At 41.8% G+C, this 27,025-nt stretch overlaps 1 protein-coding gene across 2 annotated transcripts in view; it reads right to left on the bottom strand.

Annotated features, from left to right (window-relative positions):
* Positions 1 to 23,918, bottom strand: part of FLI1 (Fli-1 proto-oncogene, ETS transcription factor) — a 136,781-nt gene extending 112,863 nt beyond the window's left edge. Inside the window, exons 1-2 of one of the 2 annotated variants that reach the window (XM_073603288.1) lie at positions 23,550 to 23,918; positions 20,345 to 20,376 (exon numbers count right to left, since the gene is read on the bottom strand). In XM_073603288.1, the coding sequence (XP_073459389.1) occupies positions 20,345 to 20,376; positions 23,550 to 23,595 (78 nt within the window). In that variant the 5' untranslated portion in view covers positions 23,596 to 23,918. The remainder of the gene's footprint in view (positions 1 to 20,344; positions 20,377 to 23,549) is intronic. The other variant, XM_073603289.1, reaches the window with a different exon arrangement.
* Between the last annotated feature and the right edge of the window lie 3,107 nt (positions 23,919 to 27,025).

The raw sequence follows: 27,025 nt of genomic DNA, 5'->3' as shown, positions 1-27,025 counted from the left end.
AGGTAATCAAATGTCACCAAAAGAAAGCTCTATTTGTGGGAAAAAAGGACGTCAGTTTTGTTTGGGTGCAACGTCGCACGACCGCGCAATTGTCAGTTAAAGCGACGCAGTGCCGAATCGCAAAAACTGCTCTGGTCAGGAAGGGGGTAAAATCTTCCGGGGCTGAAGCTGTTAAAGAATGTTTAAAAAGCTCATTACACATAACCGCCAAAAAACATCTTCATTTCCACTTTCTTATTGCCTCCTGATGATTTTGACTAAAATTATGAAATTTAACAATTGTCCCAATTTTTGCTGAAATTTTTGGGAATGCAATCTCTAAATTGTGTTTCTCCTTAGGCACCCTTTCACACGGGCGCCTCCACTAAGCAGAATCTTCTTGCTCAGCGGGTGATCATTCCATGTCAGGATGACAGGTCCATGTCCGCTCCGCTAGGCAGACCAGACAAGGATGCAGTCCCACTCTCCTCTATGGAGCAATCAGATGGAAATGGACTGCCTGTCCATTTCCATCCAATGCCATCTGATCTGATCCGACAGACAGATGGGGAATAGGACCACCATCCGTCTGTTTTTGTTAGACAGAATCGGATCGGATGACAGCAGGTGTCAGCAGACATGTGTCCGCTGACATCCATCGCTCCATAGAAGAGACTGGAGGGTCCAATCAGGTCCCCCTGAAAAAACTGACAGGCGGACCTGATGGGATCTCCCGTGTGATAGGGGCCTTAGTCCTGAACCCATGACCTGGAATAATTCACACTGGTAACAACTTCTGGATAGGAATATTTGCTCCGGGTCAGAGGCCAGAAACCAGAAAGTAGCATTTCCTGAAGGGCCAGCAATAGCACCACATTCTACAATTCTATCATAAGTTAAAAAAAAATGTCATCCTCTCCTAAACACTTGTCTTCTGGATGTAACTGTTACTGAGGTAATTTGTCCTTGTGCAGATGTTGTGTTGGGTGAAAAAAACAGGAAGTTGGGCAGGTATTTATAGAAGAAGAAAAAAACTTGTTTCTGAAGCATAGATGGTGCAGATAGTTATTTTGATGCTGAAACCACAAACTAGAAACTGCAAGGCTATCTGAGGCAGTGGCTGTCCCGGGTGTCTAATAGTCACTAGACAGTCACCCTGGCAGTGCAAAATTTTGCTGCCCTTGAGGTGCTTTCATGAGAACGACATTTACTGCCCTACACTGTACATGGGGGGGAAAGGAAGATGTGTCGTCTGTATAGGAAACTATTCACTGGTCTTCAACATTCTCAGTGCTGGGAAGCCACAAGTTTGAACATGCTGTTTAAAGTGCCAACTTGGATTTGTGGTACCCTAAAAGGGTTAACCACTGGCTATACACCCAGTCTGCAATCACCCTGCCCTGCTTATTAAAGTCTACCTAAAGTCAAAAGATTATTTTTTAGGTTTTGAATAGAGTTTTGAATGAAGTGGTGATGGGTGAGAACACCTGTTATATTTTTGTTGCTAAGGAATGTGGAGAAAGCGAGAGTGTCTAAAGTATAATGTAAAACTTTGTTTCCTGCAACAGAGGGTCACAACATTGTTCGGGGATCCAATACTTCCCCTTCATCATGCTGTCTGACCAGCAACCCAAATAACCACAATCCTATCCTTTATTTTACAAAAACAATTACCGAAAAATCAAGACTTTAATGATACCACATTCACCAAATACCACTGTTAAATACTACTGTTAAAAAAAAGCATTTATTAAAAATTCATTAAAAGCAATAAAACACAGTATCTTGTACAAAAACCTGATTCTTGGTACAATCATAGGTCTACTCCCTTGCTGATGGCCCATGAATAACCATGTCTAAACACTATTAAGATCATGCATGTCATCCAATCACATAAATATGATTTGTTTAAACATTAATAGACACCTTTTGTTACATTGTTGATGGGAGGAGCTAGTTATTTAAAAGCATTTCATAGATTGAAATCCAGTTTTCCAGGAGATATTAAGAGGTAATAATGTCTATGAAATCCGGTGTGACGTTCAATAAGTGAATACAGTGTGGTATTTATGGGGGGGGGGGGTAGAAGTAACAGAGTTGTACTGGAATTATACCCTTGACTGTTTTTTTGTGCAAGATTTCATGTTTTATTGATTTTTAATGACTTAATAATAAATGTTTTTTTTTTTAAATCAATATTTGTTTGGTGAATGTGGTACCATTCAAGTCCAGATTTTTTGGATATTGTCTTACTGTAATACCTACGCAGGATGTCAATACCTGTGTATTAATGTAGTTTAAAACCCACATGTTATGATTATATTTTTTATTTTATAATCTATCGTCCAGTATTCTTCCTATTTATTATCTGTGTCTAAACCCTGATGTAGTCCCTACAGTCCCTGGCTTTTTTTTTTTGACCATTTGTCGTGTGGTTCTCTCACTCTGTCCACATTTCTTAGCTAGTCCAGGGACCTCTAAGAATACCCAAGCTGACAGAAAGCTGACTCCAAAATTTGGATCTAAAGGTTTATTGTGTTTTGGGTCTTGTGTTCTATTTGGCCTGGTGACCATTGTCATCATGACTGAAGATCCAGAATTTAGAGTTGTCATTGGAACAGAAAACAAGGAAATGTTTATGTATGGAGATTTGCTCAAATGACAACTGTCTAAAGCCTCGTTCACCCAGAAGTACTTGAGTGTACACCAGTGTGGGGGCCGTGTTGTGCCTGTATGGGTATGCACAGGTGTTCCATACATCCACATGCAGGCAGCCTTATTCATGTCAACAGGGATGCACGGGCATAGCCGTTGCTCCCAATGTGACATCCATGCGGAAGCATGTCCCCGAACGCACACAGTCTGTGTTTGGGGACAGGCACCTTCATGCATATCAAATTAGGAGCAGCAGGTGTGTCCGTGCAACCACTGTGTTCATAAAGGCAAAATAAGACCCTCACATGGGTAACTATGCCTATGTGAACAAACCCTAAGCAGGACTTTTCCTCAGCTTGCAGAGATATCTAACTTCCTGTTGTGTCTACTGCACAGGAAGTGAAGTGAAATCTCCCTAATGGGACACTAATAAAAATAAAAAAACTCAACAGGGTTTATAGTCATTCTTTACTCTTTCCAAAACATACAAAAATAAGTATTAGTTTAGATATACTTTAACATCTGCTGAGATAAAATATCAGCCACACAGGCACTGCATTGTTTTCAGTGAGCTGGATAAAATATATAATAATATACTATATAGTCCATGTAAAAAAGATGGCATTACACTCTACAAGAGTGTAAGCAATAGTTCTGCATTGTATATAAAGATAGCAGAGGGGCCACCCTAAAGTTGGGGTGGAGGAGAGCGTCTGAGCCTGCTGGAACAAGGAGTAAGGTTTTACATCTTATTCTTCATCCCCTAGATTTAACAAGCATTTAACCCTTGTAGTGCAGGGAAGGCGGGCACTGATAGGGCAGTAGTCCTGGAGTTGTTCTCTGGAGGGTCCCCACTGGTTAAACTTATTTGTTCAGATTTCTTGCCCAGGATTGTAGTATTGGACCATCACTAGCAATAAGCCAGTCTTTCCCAGAGATGGCACTTCAGGTCACTAGCACAGCTGCTGTTTGCATGCTTCTGATCTGGTAAGTTAAATCATGGCAAACCCAAACACCAGCAGTCAGGTTTAAGGCATCTTACAGACCAAACCTTCTAGCAAGCCAAGCTCTGTTTTCTTGGCCTGTGACATCATCCTAGGAGCAGTCTGCCATAAACCCAGCCCTACCTGAGCAAGTATGCTGGCCTATGTGGAAGGAATGGCCCCTCCTCATCTATAGTAAGCGCAGATCTTCAAGGAGGGGTTATCCTTTATGTATAGCTTTCATTTTTCCTGAGTACAGCAATGAAATATATGAACACAGGAAGCAAAAAAGACCACACACTGCCTGGGCCCTATATAGGAGACGCACACTAAAATAAATATGTATTGGATCTGTACTCCAGTTTCACATTCAAACCCAGCAAGTGTTATTTTGTAAATAAACACACATGTTTTGCATGGAAAATGTATAATATCAGCACAGCTATGGAGCATACATTTGCTCTGTATTTCTTCATTTAAGTGTGCAGCCAGGAACATGCAAGCCTGAGATTAAACTAGATGTATTCACATCAACATCTATAGAATCTCCCCAAGTAAACACAAGATTGCAAACTAGCCTTAGGAAAAGCAAATATTCAATGAAATTAAATGTTTACATTTGTTATGATACCGAATTTTGAGGTGATTTAAAGGGGTTGTAAAGGTATTTTATTTATTTTTTAAAAATAACAAACATGTTATACTTACCTTCACTGTGCAGCTCGTTCTGCACAGAGTGGCCCCGAACCTGCTCTTCTGGGGTCCCTCGGCGGCTGTCTCAGCTCCTCCCCGCAATAATTAACCACCTTAATGCGAGCTCCCTCGCATGGTGGTTAGTTATTGCGGGCGCGCTCCCGTGATACAGCCGGCGGCTATAGCCGCTCGCTGTATCACTCGGGCCCGCCCCCCAGCGCGCCGCGTCATTGGATGTGATTGACAGCAGCGCGAGCCAATGGCTGCGCTGCTTCCAATCCATCCACTGTAGCCAATCAGCGGCCAGGCTGAGCAGCAGGATCGAGGACGTGAACGAGCAGCCGAATTTCGAGGGGTCAGGTAAGTAAAACGGGGGGGCTGAGGACGGCGGTATGGTTAGTAGTTGCTCTGGGACTCACAGAGCCCATTCACACCTGAGCATTTTGTAGCTTGAAGCCTGAAGCTACAAAACGCTTGAGGGGAAAAAATCCATTATTCTCTATGGAGATGGTTCACATCTCCACTCCAAGTCGCCTGAAGCTCAAACAAGTTCTGGACCCTTTTTTGTCACGCGAATCGGGCAGATTTGGGCGTTTTTGGAGCAGGAAGCAGATGACAAAATCTAACAACATAGCAACAAATGATAAAACAGATGATCATTTTTCCTATTTGCTAAAAAAAAATGCCAAAGCTCAAAAACGCCGGACAACGCTGCATGGAAACGCGCAAATATGCCCGAAAAAACACGTGACAAAACGCCGGAAGAAACGCTCAGGTGTGAATGCAGCCTTAGGGAGCATAAGGCCCAAGGGCTCAAGTGGTTAAAGTAGAACTCCATCTAAAAAGAGAAGTTCTACTGATCCTCTTACTCCCCCTCCTCCACTTCTGGCAGTTTTCACTCTTTTTTAGGGAGCGGGTACCTATTTCTGGCAAGTACCCGATCCCAGTTCTCCTCAGCCTGCAAACTTTTAAGACACATCACAGGTCCCATTAGGCTGCAGAACCATTCATGTTACCAATCTGTCTAGCAAAGATTTTCTCCTACTCTCACTTAAGCTGCCACTTGATTTTAAGCCCTGATGAAGGGGGAGTTGTTTGGCCCCAAAACACCTTTAGCAGCTTTGTATTATCCTGCTGTGAACTAATATTATTTTTAAAAGATTTTGGATTCCTGCACTTTTCTTTGGTGCTCTCATTAGACTGTATATACATGAACAATTAAAACATTGTCAGAAGATATAATCCTTCACCACTCTACTAAAAATTTGTTTGTGTGCCCCCTTAAGGCAGATTTGCCCTCCCTTCCTGTCCCGACAGGACATGAGGGAATAATTTCATAATAAGGACACAGACAGAAACAAAAACTTGATATAAATGTAAAAACTTGCATTCCATTCTCTACTTTTTAGTATTGGACAGGTCAAGCAAAATTAGATCTTCTATAAGCTTGTTATTGCTGTCTGGGACCCCACAAGGAAGAGTTTCTCATATTGTCCATGTGACATAAAGATAAGATATGAGGGGAGTGAGTGTCTCTAAGATGATGAGACCCTTAACAGCAATAATAGCCTGTAGATATTGAATTATGAACCATCCTCTTGTATACCCCTTGTGCCCAATCTGCAGCAGGAAGGCAGTATGTGAACCTTTGCCATTTAAACTGGCCATATGTGAATGAAAAAGAATGAACAGATTCCCCCATCCACCCAAGTAGATGGAGACCTCACACCAAAATACTCCAAGATACTAAAGAGTTATTTTAGATGTTTGAATTTGTTGCAAATTTTGGATGGGATTTTTGAGGTACCAGAAACCAATAATAAAATCACTTAATTTTTAATAATACAAAAATCATTAAACACACTGCATACAACATTCTCTTAAAACCAGACCACAATGCATGGTAGTTTACAGTCATTTGCGTAGTATATAGTGTCCCAATGTGTTTCAACTCAAATAGAGTCTTCTCCAGAGGATAAACAACATAATGTATTATCAAGAGATGGTTTAGGACAATGTTTCTGAATTCCAGTCCTCAAGTAAAAATTTAATTATTTATCAATGCCACGACTTATTTTAGATGTTTACATATTGAGAGGGTAATTCAAAAGATACCTCTTCAATTTTTTTTTGAATACCCTGGGGTAGGGGTCGGCACCTTTTTAGAGGTGGACATCTAACTAAACAGCATGAAAGAACAGGCCCGGAGCAGAAGAGCAGCTTGGGTGCAGGGCCCACATGACTGGGGATTGCTGGGCAGTCTGGACTGGGAGGTATTGATAGTTAGCTTTACAAATGGGGCTTCCTATTGGTCCAATGGAGGGGTAGGGGTGCAGCCTAGAGGCTGGGCTGGTCTCGAGGGGTGTGGGTATTAGATTATCTCAGTAGGTTGTCAGCAGGAGAGAAGAAACCATCAGAGGAAGTTTTTCTTTCTCTCCCTCCCTATTTTTAGGCTGGTATGGATGGTTTAATGTGTATGGCTGCATGGGCAGTTTTGGGTGGATATATATAAAACAAAGGGGTTCGAGAGGGGGGTATGTCAGGTTTCGGGTTGCCGCAGCGGTTAGCAGGGGTCTCAGGTTCTTGAAGGTCGGAATTTTGGAGGGAATACAATATGTGACGTGGAATGGGTTGGGCCTATCTCGGTATGGGTACCTTCCCTACCATGGAAATAATGGGGCTGCATCGAGCGAGAAAAATGGTAAAAAGTTTGTCCCTGAGCTGGTGGAACTGCGGCTAGGGGCCAGGATGCACAGGTGGTGGTGGTACAGCCGATGCAATAGAAAAAAACCTTCCTTCGTTAACCTGATTCATAGTCAGTCAGTTTAAGTTGGGTAAAAAAGTTGGGTTATAAAACTGAATATATTTTATACATAAATTGTTATGGTTGTTAATAAAGGGGCCACTACAGCCATTTAAAATCCAGAGGGTGTCGCATGTTTCTTTCAAAGGTATTGCTGGGCCAACAAGAGAGGTTGTAGTAGGAGGTGGTGGCAGACGCTGCATCATCCGTACACCAGTCAAGAGATCAAAGATCACTAGGATTCGGAGACCTTTTATAAAAAAAATAAATGAACTAGCAAGGCCTAACTAAATACTAAGGAAAACCTAATAAAACAAATGTCATAGTAGAAACTTGGCGGAGAGTGTCAGGCAGTAGGGCAGTGGACAGCGCCAGTACGATAGTGACGGTGTGTGTACAGTGTCCATGGGCAGTGGACAGTATCAGTAAAGCAGTGTATGATGTCAGTAAAGCAAAAGGCTTGTCACTAGGGAAGCATTTGGTGTCAGTAGTTTATTTTTGCTGTGTTTTTAAATTATTTTTTAAAAAAATATTTAGCAGCCCTGTTGGAGGGCTTTGGTGAAATATTGGGGGTCTAAACAGAACCCTGAAGTATTTAAGACAAAGAAAGGAAACTGAGGACACTGTCCTCAATTTTGATTTTTGCAGCCTCAGCTGCACTGAATGAAAGAACAGGAAGAACTCTGCAGTGTCTCCCTGTTTTATTCACAAACCATCAGTTGTGAATGGACACAGTGAATGATTTATACCATTTATTCACTGTGTTCATTCAGAAAAAGTGGGGGGCGATAAATTACGTATTTCCCCTCTCTCCATCCTTAAATGATCCCCCACAGCATCCGGCGGGAGAGGAAGCCCACAGTGCTGCAGGGAGGGTGGGAACCAGGGGCGCACACAGCAGGGCCTTGCAGCAGAAAGAAGGGGAACCTGGACAGGCGGGGCGGAGGGGTAACATGTACAGGAAATTATCCCCTGTATTTCCTCCTGCAGCAGCTGAATGCTGACAGGGGGGAGATGAGAAGAAGATAGAAGGAAAATACAGGGGATCGATTCCAGTAAATGCTGCTGTCGCTCCTGTCATGATGTAAAACCTAATGTGACAGGGAGACCGCACAGGCCCCCTGGAGCATGAGCAGGGTCACCATTGCAACCCCTTAAGCTTCACCAAGGTTTGTTTTAATCTCTAGCAGTCTCAAGTAATGTGTCTCCACTCTGACTGTCTCCTTAAGTACATCTACAGTCTCTGACAAGTCTTATAGCATGTTCAGAGTCTCTGAACATCTCTTGTAGAATGTCTGCAGTTTTTTACCATCTCATATAGCATGTCCGTATTCACTGATCATCTCGTTTGCATATCTGCACTCTCCGGCAGCTTGCTGTACCATTACATTTACTAAATATCATATGTGTCCCTTTGGTGATTTCTAGAGCTCTACTTGAGGCCCTCCTATATAAAGCAAGTTGACCATCACTGTTTTATGCCATACAGGAGGGTGCTCGGCCTGTGGTGATGCCGTGAAATACCAATAAAGAAATAGCCAGCACACCAGAAATAAAACCCTCAATGCTTTACTAAGGCAAATACAAAAAAGATTTCAGTACAAAAAAACATGATTCCACCAACTTTTCGATGGGTACAAAGGATCCCTTTTCTCAAGGTGATGGACAAATAATGCATTAGTGCACATAGAGATGTGTATGGGCTTTACATTTTCACCACTCATCATCCTAAGTTTTACTGAAAATGTTGCTTTTTATTGCTATCTGTGTCCCCACCTGAGAGGGGTTCCAACTCTTTCCTACTCTATCCAAAAAAATAAAATGTTTTGGCTTTAATCATATTTTTTTTCACCAAGCAAGTTGATTGGAATTCTTCAATCTTTATCCGCTCTCACCCAGGAAGATTCACACATGTGAGAGAGCTTATTAGCTGCAGCTGAAGCTAAAACTATCTTCTCCCGGGATCAAGGCCAAACACATGATGCTCTCTGTACACTTGATTTTGGCATATACATCTCAGTCTATAGTTTGCAGCCAGAAAAAAAGGCTTCATTAGAGACCATATGCTTTGTCTGGAATCAAAAGCAGCCTTACGTCAGACCAGAGATCAGTGCACGTTGCTTCTGTCTTGTGCAATAGTTGGATCAGCGGTCGGCAGAGATGTCTAAAGATAGTGGAATTTGATGTATGCTATTGACCATTATGACTCAAATAATTACAGCTTTTTCTGCCAGACCTCCAAAACTATTGAAATACTTCCTAATCCCTGACTACACACAGAGGAGCAGCTATATCATGGTACTCAACCAGGAGCAACGTGTGGCCCTTCACTGCTATGTGAGGGGTCCCTTTATAGTAATGTAATTTAGAAAAAAGTTATTATTTATACAAACATTTTGTGATAGAGAAGCTGCAAATAAAATCAGAGCCTGCAACAGCAATATATTGTACATATTCCAGGATATTACTGCCGGTGTATTTGGCACAACCGCTTCTGCCTGTTGGTTAACCACATCTAGTGAAAACCCCAAGTGTATTGCTGTATTAGTCTACTGATAATTCAAAAGTTCTCAAATCAGCTGCAAGATACTAAAATAAAAACACACAATGATCTTATTTCCTATATTATGATAGGACCTGAGGTTTACAACATTGCATGGTTTACATGAGGCTATGGAGTAATAATAGGTATTGCTCATTAGGAAATAAGTTTGACTGCTACAAGATTGTGTGTTTACCCCTAAAGTACATCCATTTTTGTTTTTCCTGCTTCAAGGGAACCATGGCACCAGCTGCACTGACAGTGGAGAACAACAGGGAAGTAAAAACTCCCAAATCAGATTTTCTTCTGAGGGGATTCTAAAGTTCTAAAGTCTATTGAAGTTGTTTGTTCCTCATGAACGTTGTGATTGTTTTCTGTCAAAATTGAGACTAGAAGAAAATAAATATCCCATATCATTGGGTTCATTTTTAGGTTATGAACGCTTGTATTTATCTGTTTTTGGAACAAATGTGGATCCTGACAAGGATCACCAATGGTCTTTTGATGCTGCTAGGCTATTAAACCATGTTGTGCCTTGTTCTATCGCTGGCACCACTTAGAAACCCTCTCCCTATTGTTCAGCCCTTGTATAGTCTAAGCACTGTGGGATGGGCCAACGGAAAATAGGGCCGAGTGTTCCCTTTGTTCTCAAAGAGGAAATAGATCAGGAAGTTCTGGATGTGTCTACAGGAAGGCTCGCCAGTGCTGATAAAGCAACCCGACTGAGGTGGCTTTGGATGCAGTTGGAAGAATATTAGCTATTACAAGAAAAAAAGATATTTTTAAATAAGTAAGGGCTTAATCCCAAAACTGCTGCGCTTTAAAAGTCTTTAACATATCATACTCTAGTAAATACAGCCTTTTTCTGCCAGACCCTGGAAACGTGTATTGGACCCTGAGTGTGAAAAACTAACCTCTGGTTACACATAGAGGAGAGCTTAAAGTTTATCTTGTGTTCCTCTTGGGTTGGACTAAAGTTACAAGCCAAGTTATTGAGAAATATTTGAAACAAGAATTATTATCACTTCAGATGTTGCTCTTACTGCTGCTGTATGGAGAACATCAGACACAGATAAAGTTTTTTTGACAAGACTACTAAAGTATCTATAAATTCTAGTAGGGACAGATAAACCATTTGTGCAGACTGCACCGCTGCACAACAGCCCACTGTGATCTATTAAGACTAGATGTGGGTCAGGCAGGTGCTGGGACCCCTTCAGCTATAACAAATAAATGGACACTACTCTGTTGTAAGTCAAGTGAGAAGTGGGGGACAATTTTTATGATGCCCTAATTGTCATCCTAGTTTGTATTATTTATGTGTGATCAGGCAAAATACACCTCCTTTAATCCCTTAATGACTGGCACTAAGACATTAATAAAAGTCTACTATTTCTTTTGGAAACGATTTGTACTACAAGTAAACGGGGTGTTCATCGTCTGACCCCATTTCGAGAGTTCAGGGAATTGTAACATTTATACAACCCCAATTTCAAAAAAGTTGGAACGTAGTGTAAAATCTACATAAAAACAGAATACAATGATTTGTAAATCTCATAAACCCATATTTTATTCACAATAGAAAATAGAAAGCACATCAAATGTTTAAACTGAGAAAATATAACATTTTGGGAAAAAAAGTTAATTTTGAAATTGATGGCAGCAACACATCTCAAAAAAGTTGGGACAGGGCCATATTTACCACGGTGTAGCATCCCTCTTCATTTAACAACACTCTGGGAACATCTGGAAACTGAGGAGACCAGTTGCTGGAGTTTTGGGAGAGGAATGTTGTCTGATTCTTGCTTGATATAGGATTCTGATTAACAGTCCTGAGTCTACTTGTTGTATTTTGCATTGTAGGATACGTCAAATATTTCCAGTTGGTGAAAGGTCTGTAATGCAGGCAGGCCAGTTAAGCACTCAGACTCCTCAACTATGAAGCTATGCTGTTATGGATGCAGTATGCGGTTTTGCATTGTCCTGCTGAAATATGCAAGGCCTTCCCTGAAAAAGACATTGTCTGGATGGGATCATATGCTGCTCTAAAATCTGGATAAGCAATATCTTTCAGCATTGATGGTGCCTTTCCAGATGTGCAAGTCACCCATTCCATACGCACTAATGCATCCCCATACTATCAGAGATGCAGGCTTTTGAACTGAGCACTAATAACAAACTGAAAGGTCAATTTCCTCTTTAGTACGGAGGATGCAGCGCCCATGGTTAACAAAAAGAATGTCAAATTTCAATTCTTCTGACCACAGAACAGTTTTCCACTTTGCAACAGACCATTTCAAATGTGCCTTGGCCCAGAGAAGACGGCTGCATTTCTGGAGCATGTTCAGATGTGACTTCTTCTTTGCATAATGGAGTACCTAGCATACCTTGCATTTTCGGATGGCATGGCGAACTGTGTTTACAGACACTGATTTTTTGAAAGTATTCCTGAGTCCATGCAGAGATGCCCATCACAGAATCATGTCTGTTTTTAATGCAGTGCCGTCTGAGAGCCCAAAGATCATGGGCATCCAATACTGTGTTTCGGCCTTGTCCCTTGAGCACAGAGATTTTTCCAGATTGTTGAATTCTTTGATGATATTATGTACTGTAGATGTGACTTTATACTTTAAAGTCTTTGTAATTTTTATGTTGAAGAATGTTATTCTGAAATTGTTCAACAATTTTTAAATGCAGCTTTTCACAGAACCTCTACCTGTCTTTACTTCTAAGACACTGTGACTCTCTAAGATGCTCTTTTCATACCCAGTTATGTTACTGCCCTGTTGCCAATAAACCTAATTAATTGCAAAATTTTCTTCTAGCTCTTCCTTGTTAGTACCACTTACTTTGCCAGCTTTTTGTTGCCTGTGTTACTGCCATCAATTTCAAAATGACTTTATTTTGACCTAAAATGGTACATTTTTCTCAGTTTTAAACTTTTGATATGAAAGATGAGTGTATGCAGCACTAAAAACATACAATTAAGAGTCTCCAAAAAAACTTGGTCTTACTGGGGGTCTTATTACATTTGGGGCTATCTGGAGTCTCAGAGGGGGTGCACCTCTATAGGTGACCCTGGGTAGTTCTGGGAGCAAAGGACCTAGTATTCTATATTTTTTTAGAACACCCCAGTGTTTTCTAAAAATCTTTTTGATCAAAAAATGTTGATTCGAATAGATAGTATAAAACGAAAAGCGAGAAGAAAATTCTCCCCCTTCGCCTCTTATTTAAGGCTTTAATAAATCATCTCTTTCTCTTGAGGCAACATTAGTTATGATCCGATCAAGATCATTAACTGCATATCCCTTCTGTAGGAAGCGAGTTTTCAAGAACTCCGCCTCCCTCCAAATAGTCCTACTGTAAGGCGCAATTCCTCCTCAAACTGAGGAATTGACTCATAGGGACAGACCTGAGCCAAGACTCATGATGGCAACTGTCTGTCCCTATGTAGCCATTTTTATCCGTATCCTTGAAGTATGTAGAAGTAATGAGCCTATCGTTTTGTACCCTAATTTCCAGGTCTAAAAAGTGTATAATGGAAGTACTGGCCTCGTGTTGTAGAACAATGCCTCGATCATTGGTGTTAAGCTCACCAATGAAGAGATCCAAAGAGGCACGGTCTCCTTCCCATAGGAGGAGGACGTCATCAATGTATCGTCCCCAGAAGATCAGGTCAGTCCTCTGTTGACCATAGATGACGTCCTCCCACTTGGCCAAAAAAAGATTAGCTATACTAGGTGCAAACTTGGCACCCATCGCCACTCCCTGACCTTGCAGATAGTAGGGACCATTGAACCAAAAATAGTTGTGGCTCATAGCAAAGTCGAGGAGATGGAGAAGGAACCATTGCTGCAACACACGAATGCCCGAATCTCTCTCCAAAAAGCACTTCACAGCTTCTCTACCATGGCGATGGGAAATAATGGTGTATAAGGAGGCCACCTCAGCAGTAGCCATAAGTGCATGTACCTATGAATTTTCATTTGGTGAGACTACAAGACCCAGCCATCTATGATCCAATTGAAGTGGTTTCATGACGCTGTGGACATATCATGCTTGTTTGACCACCTGTAATTCAGTGGTCCATTTTCTTTGGTAAGAGGCCCGGTGTGTTGATGTTCAGTGTAGGATAATCTCATGCTCACCTAATTGTGTCTCTGTCTACACTGTGGGTGGTTTCAATTTTTTCCCTGAACAAGGTCTTTGTCTTAAACACGATGGACTCTTAATTTTATGTTTTTAGCGCTGCATACACTCATCTTTCATGCCTTTATTGTCACCATACAATTTATGCTAGCTGCTTTACTCGTGTTAGCGCAGTGATTAATCTTGAATTTAAACTTTTGATATGTTTTTATTTTCTATTGTGAATAAAATATGGGTTTATGAGATTTGCAAATCATAGCATTCAGTTTTTATACAGAGTCTACACAGTGTCCCAACTTTTTTAGAATTGGAGATCGATCTATCTATCTATCTATCTATCTATCTATCTATCTATCTATCTATCTATCTATCTATCTATCTATCTATCTATCTTGTAATGGGCAAAGGAACCACCTATGCTAGTCAATTGTGACTGACTAAGCGCGGAAATAATTCTATACCTATACTAGTAAACAAAAGTGTGCTCAATAATTACAAAAGGAAAAGCCGCCTCTTTGCTTAATGGTGAATAGGGCCCCATAGAAAAGATCTGATGAGTTCCCCTTCAGTGGAAGGTGGCTTATAATTCATCCCTATATACACCCTCCAATCACAGATTGTCAGAAGTAGGCAGCCTATAATGTACCCCTATAAGGCTCCTATTTACATCCCTGCACACTTGTGTTAATTTACAGGTTATAGACAGGTAATCTAATTGGTTTATTGTATGATATGCTGGTTCCCTCCTTGAGTTGATGTACCAAAAAAGATGGAACAAAGGACCTTTGTGGTCCAGAACTAAGCTGGTTTTGATCAATGTATAGTAAATTAGTCTGCAGTTCTCAACCCCAGAGCCAGCAGAATGATCTTTCATTGAAAGAGAATCCCTTTTATTTTTGTCATTTATGCTAATGTATAGCAAACCATTAAATTATCAGGAATTATCTCAATTAATAGAGAACAAAAAGTAGACCAAGCTGCTTCGATTTTCTTTTACAAATTCATACTCTGAGTTCTCCTGTTGTGGAGGAAAGCGACGCCTTAACAGCCTCTGGCCTACTCATATGCCTTCAGAAACCTGTATATGTAAATCATACAAGGGCAATTCGGATGGATAGCTCCATAAAGAAGCTTGTACACAGCAAAAAACCTGCACCAAACCAAAGGTGGCCATAGTCACTATGACAATCATGCAACCATACAACAGAAGCATTTGTCCAATGGCCATGTACATGTGATACATAGAGATCTGGTCAACATACAATCATATTGTCCATTGTCGGCATCTAAAAATATTAGCTCCAAAAACTGCCTGATTTTCCTGTATATGGCATTAGAGCATACAAGCAAAACCTTCAGGTATTGGGGCTTCCCGCAATCAGTCAGTGAATTATCAGACAGGGAAGACAAACAAGTCTCCCAGGCCGATCCAGGATAACCACTGTATTGTCATGTACAATTTTCCACACAGATGTAATAATAACAGAAAGCTCAGGGCTTTACACCCATAAAAAGTATTAAAAGTATCTCCGCAAAACAGAAAAACAGAACACTGACCCACAGCATGAAACACGTCTCATTTCCAGCATGCAAGGGGGAGGAAATAAACATGTCTGGGATATGTAGGAGGCCACATTGCAAACACAAGGCCGCTAGTTACTGATCTTAGCATCTTTATTATGCTGCGCAAAATGACCTAAATCTAAGAAGACCTTATAAGAAAAAACGGAATTTATTACAGTTTATTAGTGGCTGTATGTTTTTCTTTTTTTTTAGGCTTTTTTCCTTCTTTTTTCACCTGACGATCCTGCCAATACACACACTTCCTATCTTAGGATACTATATCCATGTAGGAGCAGCATTGTCACCCTAGGACAGGATTACAGAACAACTTCCCCTCTCCACTACTCCATAACATAGGGAGGAGGTTGTTTTGTAGTCCTCAGTGATAGCTGAGAGCAAGGTAACAGCTAACAGTCAGGACAGGCAGAAAAATATCAGCTCATAAGATTTCTGACAGGATGAACAGGTATTTTTTAGCACTTACTGAACTAGGTTGAGTGGGGACCAATACATCTAGAAAATATTCAGTGTACAAGAGGTGACCCTAGTATGGGAGGCTCCTTTGCCCGTCACAGGATAGAGAGAATGACAGATACCTAGATAGCAGAAAACTCTTACAATGGCATATTAAAAGTTTATGTGAAGGCAAAAAATAAATATGTTGTTTACAGTATAAAAGGGCAGAAGTCAGACCTCAGAATTGTCCAGTAGTCACAGATCCCCCTCTCTAGTAAGAGGCATGTACACACGATCGGAAATTTGGCCAGCAAAGGACCGATGAGAGCTTTTGGTCGGAAAATACGACCGTGTGTACGCTCCATCGGACTTTTGCTGGCCGAATTCCCGCCAGCAAAAGACTGAGAGCAGGTTCTCAATTTTTCGGTCGGAAAAAGTTTCGATCGGAAATTCCGATCGTCTGTACCAATTCCTACGCATGATAGGAAACAATTCGACGCATGCTCGGAAGCACTGAACTTCATTTTCTCGGCTCATCGTAGTGTTGTATGTCACCGCATTCTTGACGGTCGAAAGTTCAGCGAAATTTTGTGTGACCGTGTATGCAAGCGAAGCTTGAGCAGAATTCCGTCGGAAAAACCATCCAAGATTTTTCAGACGGAAAATCCGCTCGTGTGTACGGGGCATAAAGGTCATAAGGTTTTTTCACCTTTAATACAATCTCTGCATTAAGGTTAAAAAACACCCCACTCCTTTTCCCCACTTGTCCTAAACACTTACCTGACTTCTTTCACCACTCCGGCACTGTCTCAGCTGCAGCACTGCATCCCTCACTTTCTGCTTTCATAGGAGGCACTGAGGGCAGCAAAGTCATAGCGTGGCTTACCAGCTCTGTGTGTGTCTATGGATGCACACAGCCTGGCTTTCGTTGCTAAGGAGGCGGACAGGGCCAGCAGGGGACTGCCAAATGGGGAGGTAAAGGACCTCTTCATGCAATATCACTGCACAGAGCAGGTATTCTCTCCTTTTTTATTTTAACTATTGATATCACTTTAAGATTAACTACATGTATTGTCACAGTTGACACCGCAACCTGCTACAGAAAGCACTAACCAGGGAGCACTCATGATAAAAAGCTACACCCCTGCATGCATGTCACCCATGTGAAAACTGTACAACGGCCTGAAATGCACTCCGCTCTTAACTCCTATTGTGGGCTGATAACGCAAATTTTTGCGAAACTACTGAACTCCTCCCATACCCAGATCGCCACAACACAAAGGCTAATTATTCTGTAGTCCATAATAAGGTCTAGGTGGGGCTAAATTGTTTCTTTGAGGTAACTTAGGAAGTCTGCAGAGTACACGGGACAACTCTCCACTTCTGATAAGATCAACAGGTATTTTTGCACTTATAAACCAAATATAACAAAATGCTTTGAATGGTATATTTAACAGATCGAGAGAGACCAAATAGTAGATGTCCATTGATAGGGTTTACATTCACTTTAAACTCTTAAGGCAGGCCATAGATCAGTGGCCATCAACCCTGTCCTCAGGGCCCACTAACAGGCCAGGTTTGCAAGATAACTGAAATACATCACAGGTGATATCATTTGCTGCTCAGTGATTGCAGTATTCTAGTGTCAATTTTAAAGTGACCCCAAGGTAATACATAAAACCTGGCCTGTTAGTGGGCCCTGAGGACAGGGTTGATGACCACTGCCATAGATGATTGCAAAATCGCTCAGTTTCCCCATCAACACTAACTGTCGAATCCCTCATGCTGAGTTATTGGGCAGTGAGGGTGGGTGGGCACGGGGAGCTGTCCCTGCCAGGAGAACTCAGTGATTATTGCAAGACAATATTCGCATGTACAAATCTGACATGCTTGCTGGTTGTATCCCATTTGATTGATGGATTGACTTGGGTGCAATCAGCCCTGCCCATACATGGTTCAAAACTTGGCCGTCCCTGCTGAACAAGCCAAGATTCAAACAGTTTATGGCTGGCTTAAGCGTACCTTGAATACACGGCAAGCACTGTATAGAATGTCCAGACCCCTCTTCAACTCCTCACCTAATGTTTGTAGTTCCAAAAAGTACTTGGCTTACCCCCATCTTCCACATCTCTGGGTGGTACAACACCATCCTCATGGGAAGAAGGCAGGTGAAATCTTTCAAAATGACACTCCAAACTACTGTAAGAGCATCTCAATATTTCGACTGCTCTGTATTCCCCAGGATCCTGCCAGAAGTTTGACAACAGCCCCACCCAGATGCCACAGTTGGAAGATGGGGGGTGAAATAACTATGAATGTAACTTTTTTTTTTTATATATATACAGGTACATTTTTTAACTACTAATATTAGGTAATTTTTAAATTGAGAGGGGGCCCAACAGTATAAGTGGACATTGCATTTGTCTGCAAGCTCCGCTTTGCGTGATTGATAAGAACACTTTAAAGTTGAGGAGATGACCCCTCCTCGCTATGGAAGGTATTATTATATTGCTGCTGGTATTATGGGCTTTTCACCCATCTCTACTATTGTTTGTGCAGCAATTCCTTCACTTCTTTCATTACCATTTGCATAAATGAAAGAAATGTTACAGGAGAAATGATAAAACTCTTCCTGTATGTGTTTTATTATCCATTTCCTATCCCTCTTCCTCTCTCTTCCTCCCTCTGCAGATTGTTTGTTCTGCCTATATGGAAGGCAAAAAGAACCAATAAATTCATACTTCTTAATTACTAAGGAAAAATGTTAAAATTAAACCTTTCAGAGGATGCTAAAAGCACCAGGTACTCTGAGTTTGCATTCTTATGTTTTTTTTTTTTTTTTTAATAGCCAGTAGAAATGATTACTTAATACTAGTAGAGGATAGTCACATTTGACTGGACCAGTTCTGTAGATTTTGAAGACTTTTCAATACCTATCCAAGTAGCTTTCTTTCAAAGCAGAGTGTCCATAGCCACATGGGCATCTGTTACCTTAATCACCATTGTGCCATGGAATGTGTCAAGTCAGATATTCAATGTCCCAATTGTAAAGAGTGGTGTAAAATTTTGGGAAACCAGCTTATTTCCCATAATTCAATCATCATAGTGCCACAAGACTCTGGGCACCCATTACAATTGGATGCTACGTGGATAAATGGTGATGCGTCTTCAGCATTACAGAACAAATCCAATAGACTCTGGCTAGCTAGCAAAAGTTCCACCATGACCTTAATAAATAAAAACCTTCACAAACATTACATTTTGCCATTTATAACTAGATATTTACTCCTAGATGTCAACGCTCCTTCATAACAAGATGTTTTTAGCTTAGAGATATGCTAAAGGAGTGCTTTAATGAATCCTGTTTCAAGAGAGGTAAAATGAGCATGAACAGAACCGGCTCTATGACAGGGAGATTTTCCCCGCTGGATTCCCCAAGAGAAAAAAATGAAGTCGGCAGGTTACTCAGTTGACCAGACTCCGCTGATGACTGAAATACCCCTTTTGTATACACTGCCACTTTAAAATATATTACATTACACATATATTGGTTTCTAATTATTATTTACAGATAATCGGCCTGCCTCAACCAACCCCATTCTCTTTTTCTGCGTAGAACAAAAAACATTGTAAAGGGGAATCTGGTTGCTGGGACAACCGGTCACTTTCATACACTTAAGCCCAGTGTGACATTTGAAAATGCAGTTTGTACCTTATCACATATGTGATTTTTAGATGTTATGTATAGATAACTGTCATATTACAATCACTCTAAGAGCTGACATATTGAAAAATGACCAGCAGTCTACCAAACTCCCAACTCCACAAAGCTTCCTGCTTATAGCATCTGAGAGGGTGCCACAAAAAGTGGTTTCCACTGCTGATTGATCAGCAATGGTGACTAAATTTTAAAAATGAAACACAATTGCTGCATTGTTTCAGTCTGCTCTACAACACTGTGAGCTTATGTGACATACTAGTTTTGACACAGACCTGCCTCAAGTGTGCAGCAACAAAATGATACGTCTGGCTTTTTAGCAAAGTTTAATCTACATCCAGACTGAGGGACTCCTCCCTGTACACAGCTCTGCTTCTGACAGAAAACATCACTTTCTCATTCCAGGCTATCTCCACTCTGCGATCTAATCAAACATTTTCACTTGGTGCAGTTTGTTATTTCAGAAATGCATTTTCCAGCAGCTCAGCAGATTTCAGTAAAAAAATACACAGATCAAAAGTGTTCTCCACCCAAGGCATGCAGACCAAACCCCATTCTCAGCAACTCAGTCTGTGGCACAGGCAGCTCTGGAGGGAGATACCCAGTAATCGTCTCCCTCCTAGTGCCATAGGCTGAATGCCCCCCCCCCCCCCCCCCCCCCCAAGGGTTATTTTCTCTAAATCGCCATGCATCCACATTTATCTTATTCTACTTAGATTCTCTGATCATGTTAAAATATAATTTTACTACTGTGTTGTATATTAACTACTTGGTTTGGATAGTTATAAACATAGAAACATTACCTTTTGGCAACCTTCTGGCATACATGGCAAATCTAAAAAAAAAAGTATGTTTAGGCTTGTTTGACTGCTGTGAGACACCATGAAAGGTGTTGAAATTCTACCCATTGTATAGATAAATGTTAAATACCCTCCCCTGTCCCCACTGAGGGTCTACTGGCCTGGTCTCCACTGTGGATCTCCAGGCCCTGTCCCCACAGAGGGTCTCCAAGTCCTGTCCCCACTGTGGATCTCCAGGCCCTGTCTTCTGGACCTTTCCCCATGAAGGGTTTTCATGCCCCGTCTCAACTAAGGGTGTGCTGCATTTGTCCCACTGCTGTGCGGCACCATGTAAGATGTTGGAAATCTAGACATTGATCACATATCGATAAATGTTCAAGACCTTCTTCTGGTCCCACTTAGGATTTCCAGGCCCTGTCCCCACTGTGGATTTCAATGTCCTGTCCCCACTGTGGATGTCCAGGCTCTGTCCCCACTAAGGATCTCAATGTCTCAGACCCACCTAGGGGCTCCAGGCTCTGGTCCACCAAGGATATTTAAGCTCTGTTCCCATAGAGGGATCTTTAGGCACTGTCTCAAGAATTTGCTTTATTTGTCCAACTGCTGTTTGGCACCATGTAAGATACTGAAAAAGTACCCAATAACAATGTATAAATAAATGTTACATTCCCTCGCCTATCCCTACTCAGGGTCTCCAAACCCTGTCAACGTGGTGGATCTCCAGGCCCTGTCCCTACCAAAGATCTCCAGGCCCTGTCTCCAATAGAGGGTCTCCTGCATTAAACTCCACCAAGGACCTCCAGGAACCCTCTCCACCAAGACTCGCCAGGCTCTGTCCCAACTGAGTGTCACCAAGCCCTCTCGCCACCTAGACATTTCAGGTTCTGACCCCACTAAAGATCTGTTGGATATGCACAACCAAGGGCCTACAGATCCTGTTATCACCTGAAAACTCCAGGTCCTGTCCCCACAGAAATTCCCCAGGCCCTGTCCCAACCAAAGATCTGCTGCATTTGTCCCCCACTGAGAGTCTCCAGGCCTATTATTGGCATGCAAATCATAAACCAAACCTTGTACTTGTACTGTCTGCCCTAATGTTGTTGTAAAGCGCTGCGTAAACTGTCGGCGCTATATAAATCCTGTATAATAATAATAATAATAATTTAAGACATTTCATTATCTACACCTTTCATAACCAATATAACACAGAAGCCTTATCTAGCTGAAGCACACATTATGGTAATGCTTTGAAGGATTTAGTCAGTACTGAGCTTCCCAGGTGCCAGTGGCCGCTACCTCTGCTACCCGTTACTATGTGACTGTTTCCTGGCTCTACCTATATGGAGAGTTTCTCATTTCCCTCCCACTAAAGGGATCAAAGAGAACATTTAGCAAAATAATGACTGCTGCATTATCCATTATTTTGGTGCTAAATTTTGCTCAGTTTAAGTCAATATTTGTGCAAAGCTTTGAATTAAAATGAAAATATTTGCAGTCATTAAAAATAAACAATTCCACTCCAGACCAGGGGTAAGTTAAACCTCTGGAGTCCTAAATGCTATACAGTACACTCATCTAGTTGTTTCATATGTCTCTTCTATAACATACTAGTAAATAAAACACAGAACGAAATATGGTACACAAAGAGTAAATGGTAGAGAATGATGCTTTGTATCAGTTTGTAGTATTTTTGCTTATTATTTTGCTATTCATCAGTAATTGATTGCTTAGTTCATTTTTATGCTTTACTAAAATTAAATCGGCTGAGTGGATTGTGTATCTCTTTGTACTGTGTGTGTGTGCATGTTGAGTTGTGTATACTCAGATGTATTATCTGTGTGTGGCCAATTGTGTATGCTCAGTTGTGTAATGTGTGTGTGTGTGTCAGATTTTATATGTTAAATATATTAATCTGTGTTGTATGATCAATTGCAAAATCTGTGTGTATATGGGATTGTGTATGATCAATTGCATAATCTGTGTGTATGTGGGATTGTGTATGATCAGCTGTATAATCTGTGTTTATGTGGGATTGTGTATGATCAATTGCATGATCTGTGTGTATGTGGGATTGTGTATGATCAGCTGTATAATCTGTGTGTATGTGGGATTGTATATGATCAGTTGTATAATCTGTGTTTATGTGGGATTGTGTATGATCAGTTGTATATTATGTGTGTATGTGGGATTGTGTATGATGAGTTGTATAATCTGTGTGTATGTGGAAATGTGTATGATCAGTTGTATAATCTGTGTTTATGTGGGATTGTGTATGATCAGTTGTATAATCTGTGTGTATGTGGGTGTGTGGTATTGTGTATGATCAGTGGGATTGTGTATGATCAGTAGTATAATCTGTGTGTATGTGGAATTGCGTATGATCAGTTGTATAATCTGTGTTTATGTGGGATTGTGTATGATCAGTTGTATAATCTGTGTTTATGTGGGATTGTGTATGATCAGTTGTATAATCTGTGTGTATGTGGGTGTGTGGTATTGTGTATGATCAGTTGTACAATCTGTGTTTATGTGGGATTGTGTATGATCAGTTGTATAATCTGTGTTTATGTGGGATTGTGTATGATCAGTTGTATAATCTGTGTGTATGTGGGTGTGTGGTATTGTGTATGATCAGTGGGATTGTGTATGATCAGTAGTATAATCTGTGTGTATGTGGGATTGTGTATGATCAATTGTATATTCTGTGTGTATTTGGGATTGTGTATGATCAATTGTATAATCTGTGTGGTGTGTGTGGGATTATGTATGATCAATTGTGAAATCTGTGTATATATTGGACTGTATTTGATCAATTGTGTAATTTGTGTGTATGTTGAATCCAGTATGACTAATTGTGTACTTTGTGTGTATGTTGGATAATGTGTGCTCAGTAGTATAATCTGTGTATATGTTGTGTTGTATATGATCAGTTGTACAATCTGTGTGCATGTCGGCTTGTGTGCCCTGTGTGTGTACATCAGATAGTTTGTGTACAGTTGTATAATGTGTGTGTATATTGTGTCCTCTGTGTGCTATACGGAAGAGACAGATGTGTGTTCTCTGCTGTCGCCCCCACACTCATCGCGGTTGCACAAGACTCCGGTCGCCTCCACACATGCAATGGCAGCAATCGGGGGTCCCAGGAACGGATCGCAGGGGTTTAGAGGAGGGCCACACATTGACCCCGGGCAGCTTCTGCTCTTCTTACCTTGATGGTCCCGTCCATGTGCTGCTGAATGCCAGAACCATCCCATACATTGACCCGATTCCCCTCTGTGTGTCCGTCTGTCTGTCTATCTCTGAATGCCGGAGAGGGGCAGAGAGACACTTCACCGGATGAAAGTTTTTTTCTTAATTTTGGGAAGTGAAGTCACTTTTTAAGAGGAAGCGAAGCGCTGCTGCTACATGACATCCAGCACACAGGAGATCTGCCGAGGGGAGATAAGGAGGGTCGGGGGCAGCATTGTCTGGGCTGCTCTACACTGTGCGATCTGCCCCCAACTCTCTGTGAGTCCACAACTGCCTGCAACCATCTTTTCTACCTCAGAATACCCCAACGCTTCCACTACTGCCGACCCCAATTTATATCACCCCCATCTCTTCTACTACTGCCGACCCCCATTTATATTACCCCCATCTCTTCTACTACTGCCGACCCCCATTTATATCACCCCCATCTCTTCTACTACTGCCGACCCCAATTTATATCACCACCATCTCTTCTACTACTACTGCCGAGCCCAATTTATATCACCCCCATCTCTTCTACTACTGCCGACCCCAATTTATATCACCACCATCTCTTCTACTACTACTGCCGAGCCCAATTTATATCACCCCCATCTCTTCTACTACTGCCGACTCCCATTTATATTACCCCAATTTATATAACCCCCATCTCTTCTACTACAGCCGACCCCAATTTATATTACCCTCATTTTTTCTACTGGTGCCTACCCCAGGTTATATTACCCTCATCTTTTCTACTACTGCCTACCCCAATTTATATTACCCCCAGCTTTTTTATTATCGACTACCCCAATTGTTTTACTCCCATTTCTACCTTAATTTATAATAGTTTTCTGCTACTACCTGCCCTAATTTATAATACCCCCAATCTCTTGTACTACTGCCCCAATTTATGATGCCCCCATCTCTTTTATTACTGTCTGTCCCAATTTATAATAACCCCATAACATTTACTACTGCCTACCCTAAATTGTAATATCCTAATCTCTACTACTGTTGCTTGCCCCAATTGAAAATGCCTCCATCTCTTCTACTGTCCCAATTTAAAATGTCCTCATCTCTTCTTCTACTGCCTGCCCCAGTTTATAATACCCCCATCTCATCCACTGCTTCCTGCCCCAATTTTTTTCTATAACCCCATCTCTTCTTTTCTTGCTTGCTCTAATGTATATCCTCATCCATTCTATTGCCCTCCCCGATCCAGAATACTCCTATCTATTCTGTTATTGCCTGCCCCATCTTTAGTGCCCCATCTCTTCTAGTCTTGCATACCCCAAACTAAAATACCTCTCCTGTCCAATAAAATATATGTAATACCCCCAACCACTACTGTCTGCCCCAATCTATAATATTTGCCCCACCGCTTATATTATTGCCTGGCCCATTATAATTTATACCCCCAATGTTATATGTCCGTCTGACTATCGATCCATTCATTTCTGATGAAGAATCCAGTGATGATTTGCAGTGCAGAGTACCTGAGCTACCATGAGGACATGTTACTGGTCTATACTGGGATGTACTGGTGCACAGTAACTGGACAGAATCCAGAAAGTTTGCATGAACTATCTTTGCCAGATGTGACTGGACAGCTAATGGTTTTATTGGGATGAGTTATGTCTATCGTCCACCATCTCAGTAACAATCAGCACAGATAAATGTCTCACCGACCTTTCTGTGCTCTATCAGTTTCTTCAGATGCATATCTGTGGTGTGGCAGAGTCCAGGCTGCGGCAGGGTTGGCCAGGTGTGGGTCGGTGTGTGTGTGTGTGCTCCTCCAGGACCGATCATAGAGCCATAGCTTCCCCAGTGTGTCAGGCTAGCCCTGAAATTAGCCTCCTCAATTTCCAGTACAGAGTGGGGGGTGTAGGGGGTCTGTGGATGGTGTAGGTGAAGGAGGGGAGTGTCTGTCTCCATAGAGGAGGAGGGGATGGAAGGGGTACACTGCTCCCCCCTCCTTCTGTCTGCTCCACAATCCAGGGGTCTGCATCCAGGTCCCCAGAGCCTGCCACATCTGGATGCTGCTACAGGGTCATTTCTCCCCTTGCCTGGGGCCACAGGAGCACAGACTTAACCCTTCCCCTCCCCCTCCCCATACCTTGCCCTAAATAGATGGGAGACTTAGGAAACTACAAGGCCCAGCTATCTTAAACATGTGGTTGCAACTCATTTGGGTTAAATTAACTAAAGGAAAATACTATGAGCACTTTGCAGTTGCACTCTGCAAAGGCATTTGCTCCAGAGTTTAGTAAAAGTGGGGAAGCATCACTTAGCAAAGAATACCCAATCACATGCAAGGAAAATAACGACAAAAAACAGCATTTTGCTTGCACATGATTGGATGATGAAAGTCAGCAAAGATTGCCCTCGTTTACTAAGCTTTGGAGCAAATGGCCTTGCAGAGTGCAACTGCATTTGCAAAGTGTTTAGTCTAGTTGCCTTTAGTAAATCTGCCCCATTGTGTCCATAGAGGTGCCAATAACAGTGCTGGTTCACACTAGTGCAATGCGAGAACCCTGCGAATCCAGTGCGGGTTCCGCATCGCTCCTGAATCGCACAGTGGTTCACACTGAGATCTGCAAACCGCTGTGGGTGTCAATGTAAAGTTAATGACACCCCCAGATCGGTTTGCAGATCGCAGTGCGAACTGTAAAATGGTGGAGGAATCGGATCGCATAAGTGTGAACACCCATGCGATCCGATTCCAGTGCACACCAAAAAAAGGGTCCTGCACCAGTTTGTATGGCTGAAATCGCATCGCACAGACATCGCATGTGATGTGAACAGCAATGTGGTGCGAATCACATGCGATGTCTGGTATCGCACTAGTGTGAACCCAGCCTTAATGTTTAAAAGCTGGGAGGGATGTATTTCTGCCAGCAGTACACACAGCACAATCAGCATCGTACAATTGCACTGCCAAACAGAAGTGTTGTCATGAAGTCTCTACATCTGATATGATAGAAATGGAGGAGGCGTCCATATTGTTATTTTTACTGACGGATGATTGCCGGGAGCCCTTTGTCGGGTCTTGGATAGGATCGGGCGATGCTCCTAGGTCTGTGTCTGTCTGTGTGTGTGTGGCTAAAATGTATCAATGGCTGGAGGTGGGTGAAGGGGGATCTCCAGCTCCCGCTGATACATTTCGGATTCTGTTCATGTTTGGCTCTTGCACACCATCCGATCTCTGGCCGATCACAATTGTTGGACTGTTTTGGCTCTTGCCAGGGACCATCAACTAATTTATGATTTATTTTTATTGGGAATGTTGAAATCTCTGTGGACTTTACCCAAACATGCTTCCAGGTCACTGATGCGCCTGAATGCAATCATTTTCTGTGAAGTCATTTTTTTTTCCAGGTCTGCTTTTAATTTACCCCCTCCACCGACCAGATCTGCCGAGAACAAGTCTTCCCCCATAGTTTACAGCTCAAC

This window comes from Aquarana catesbeiana, linkage group LG10, assembly GCF_042186555.1.
Source record: "Aquarana catesbeiana isolate 2022-GZ linkage group LG10, ASM4218655v1, whole genome shotgun sequence".
In the NCBI taxonomy this organism is placed as follows: Eukaryota; Metazoa; Chordata; class Amphibia; order Anura; family Ranidae; genus Aquarana; species Aquarana catesbeiana.
Note: the sequence above shows the minus strand (reverse complement) of the source record. Positions and strands in the feature narration are given on the sequence as shown.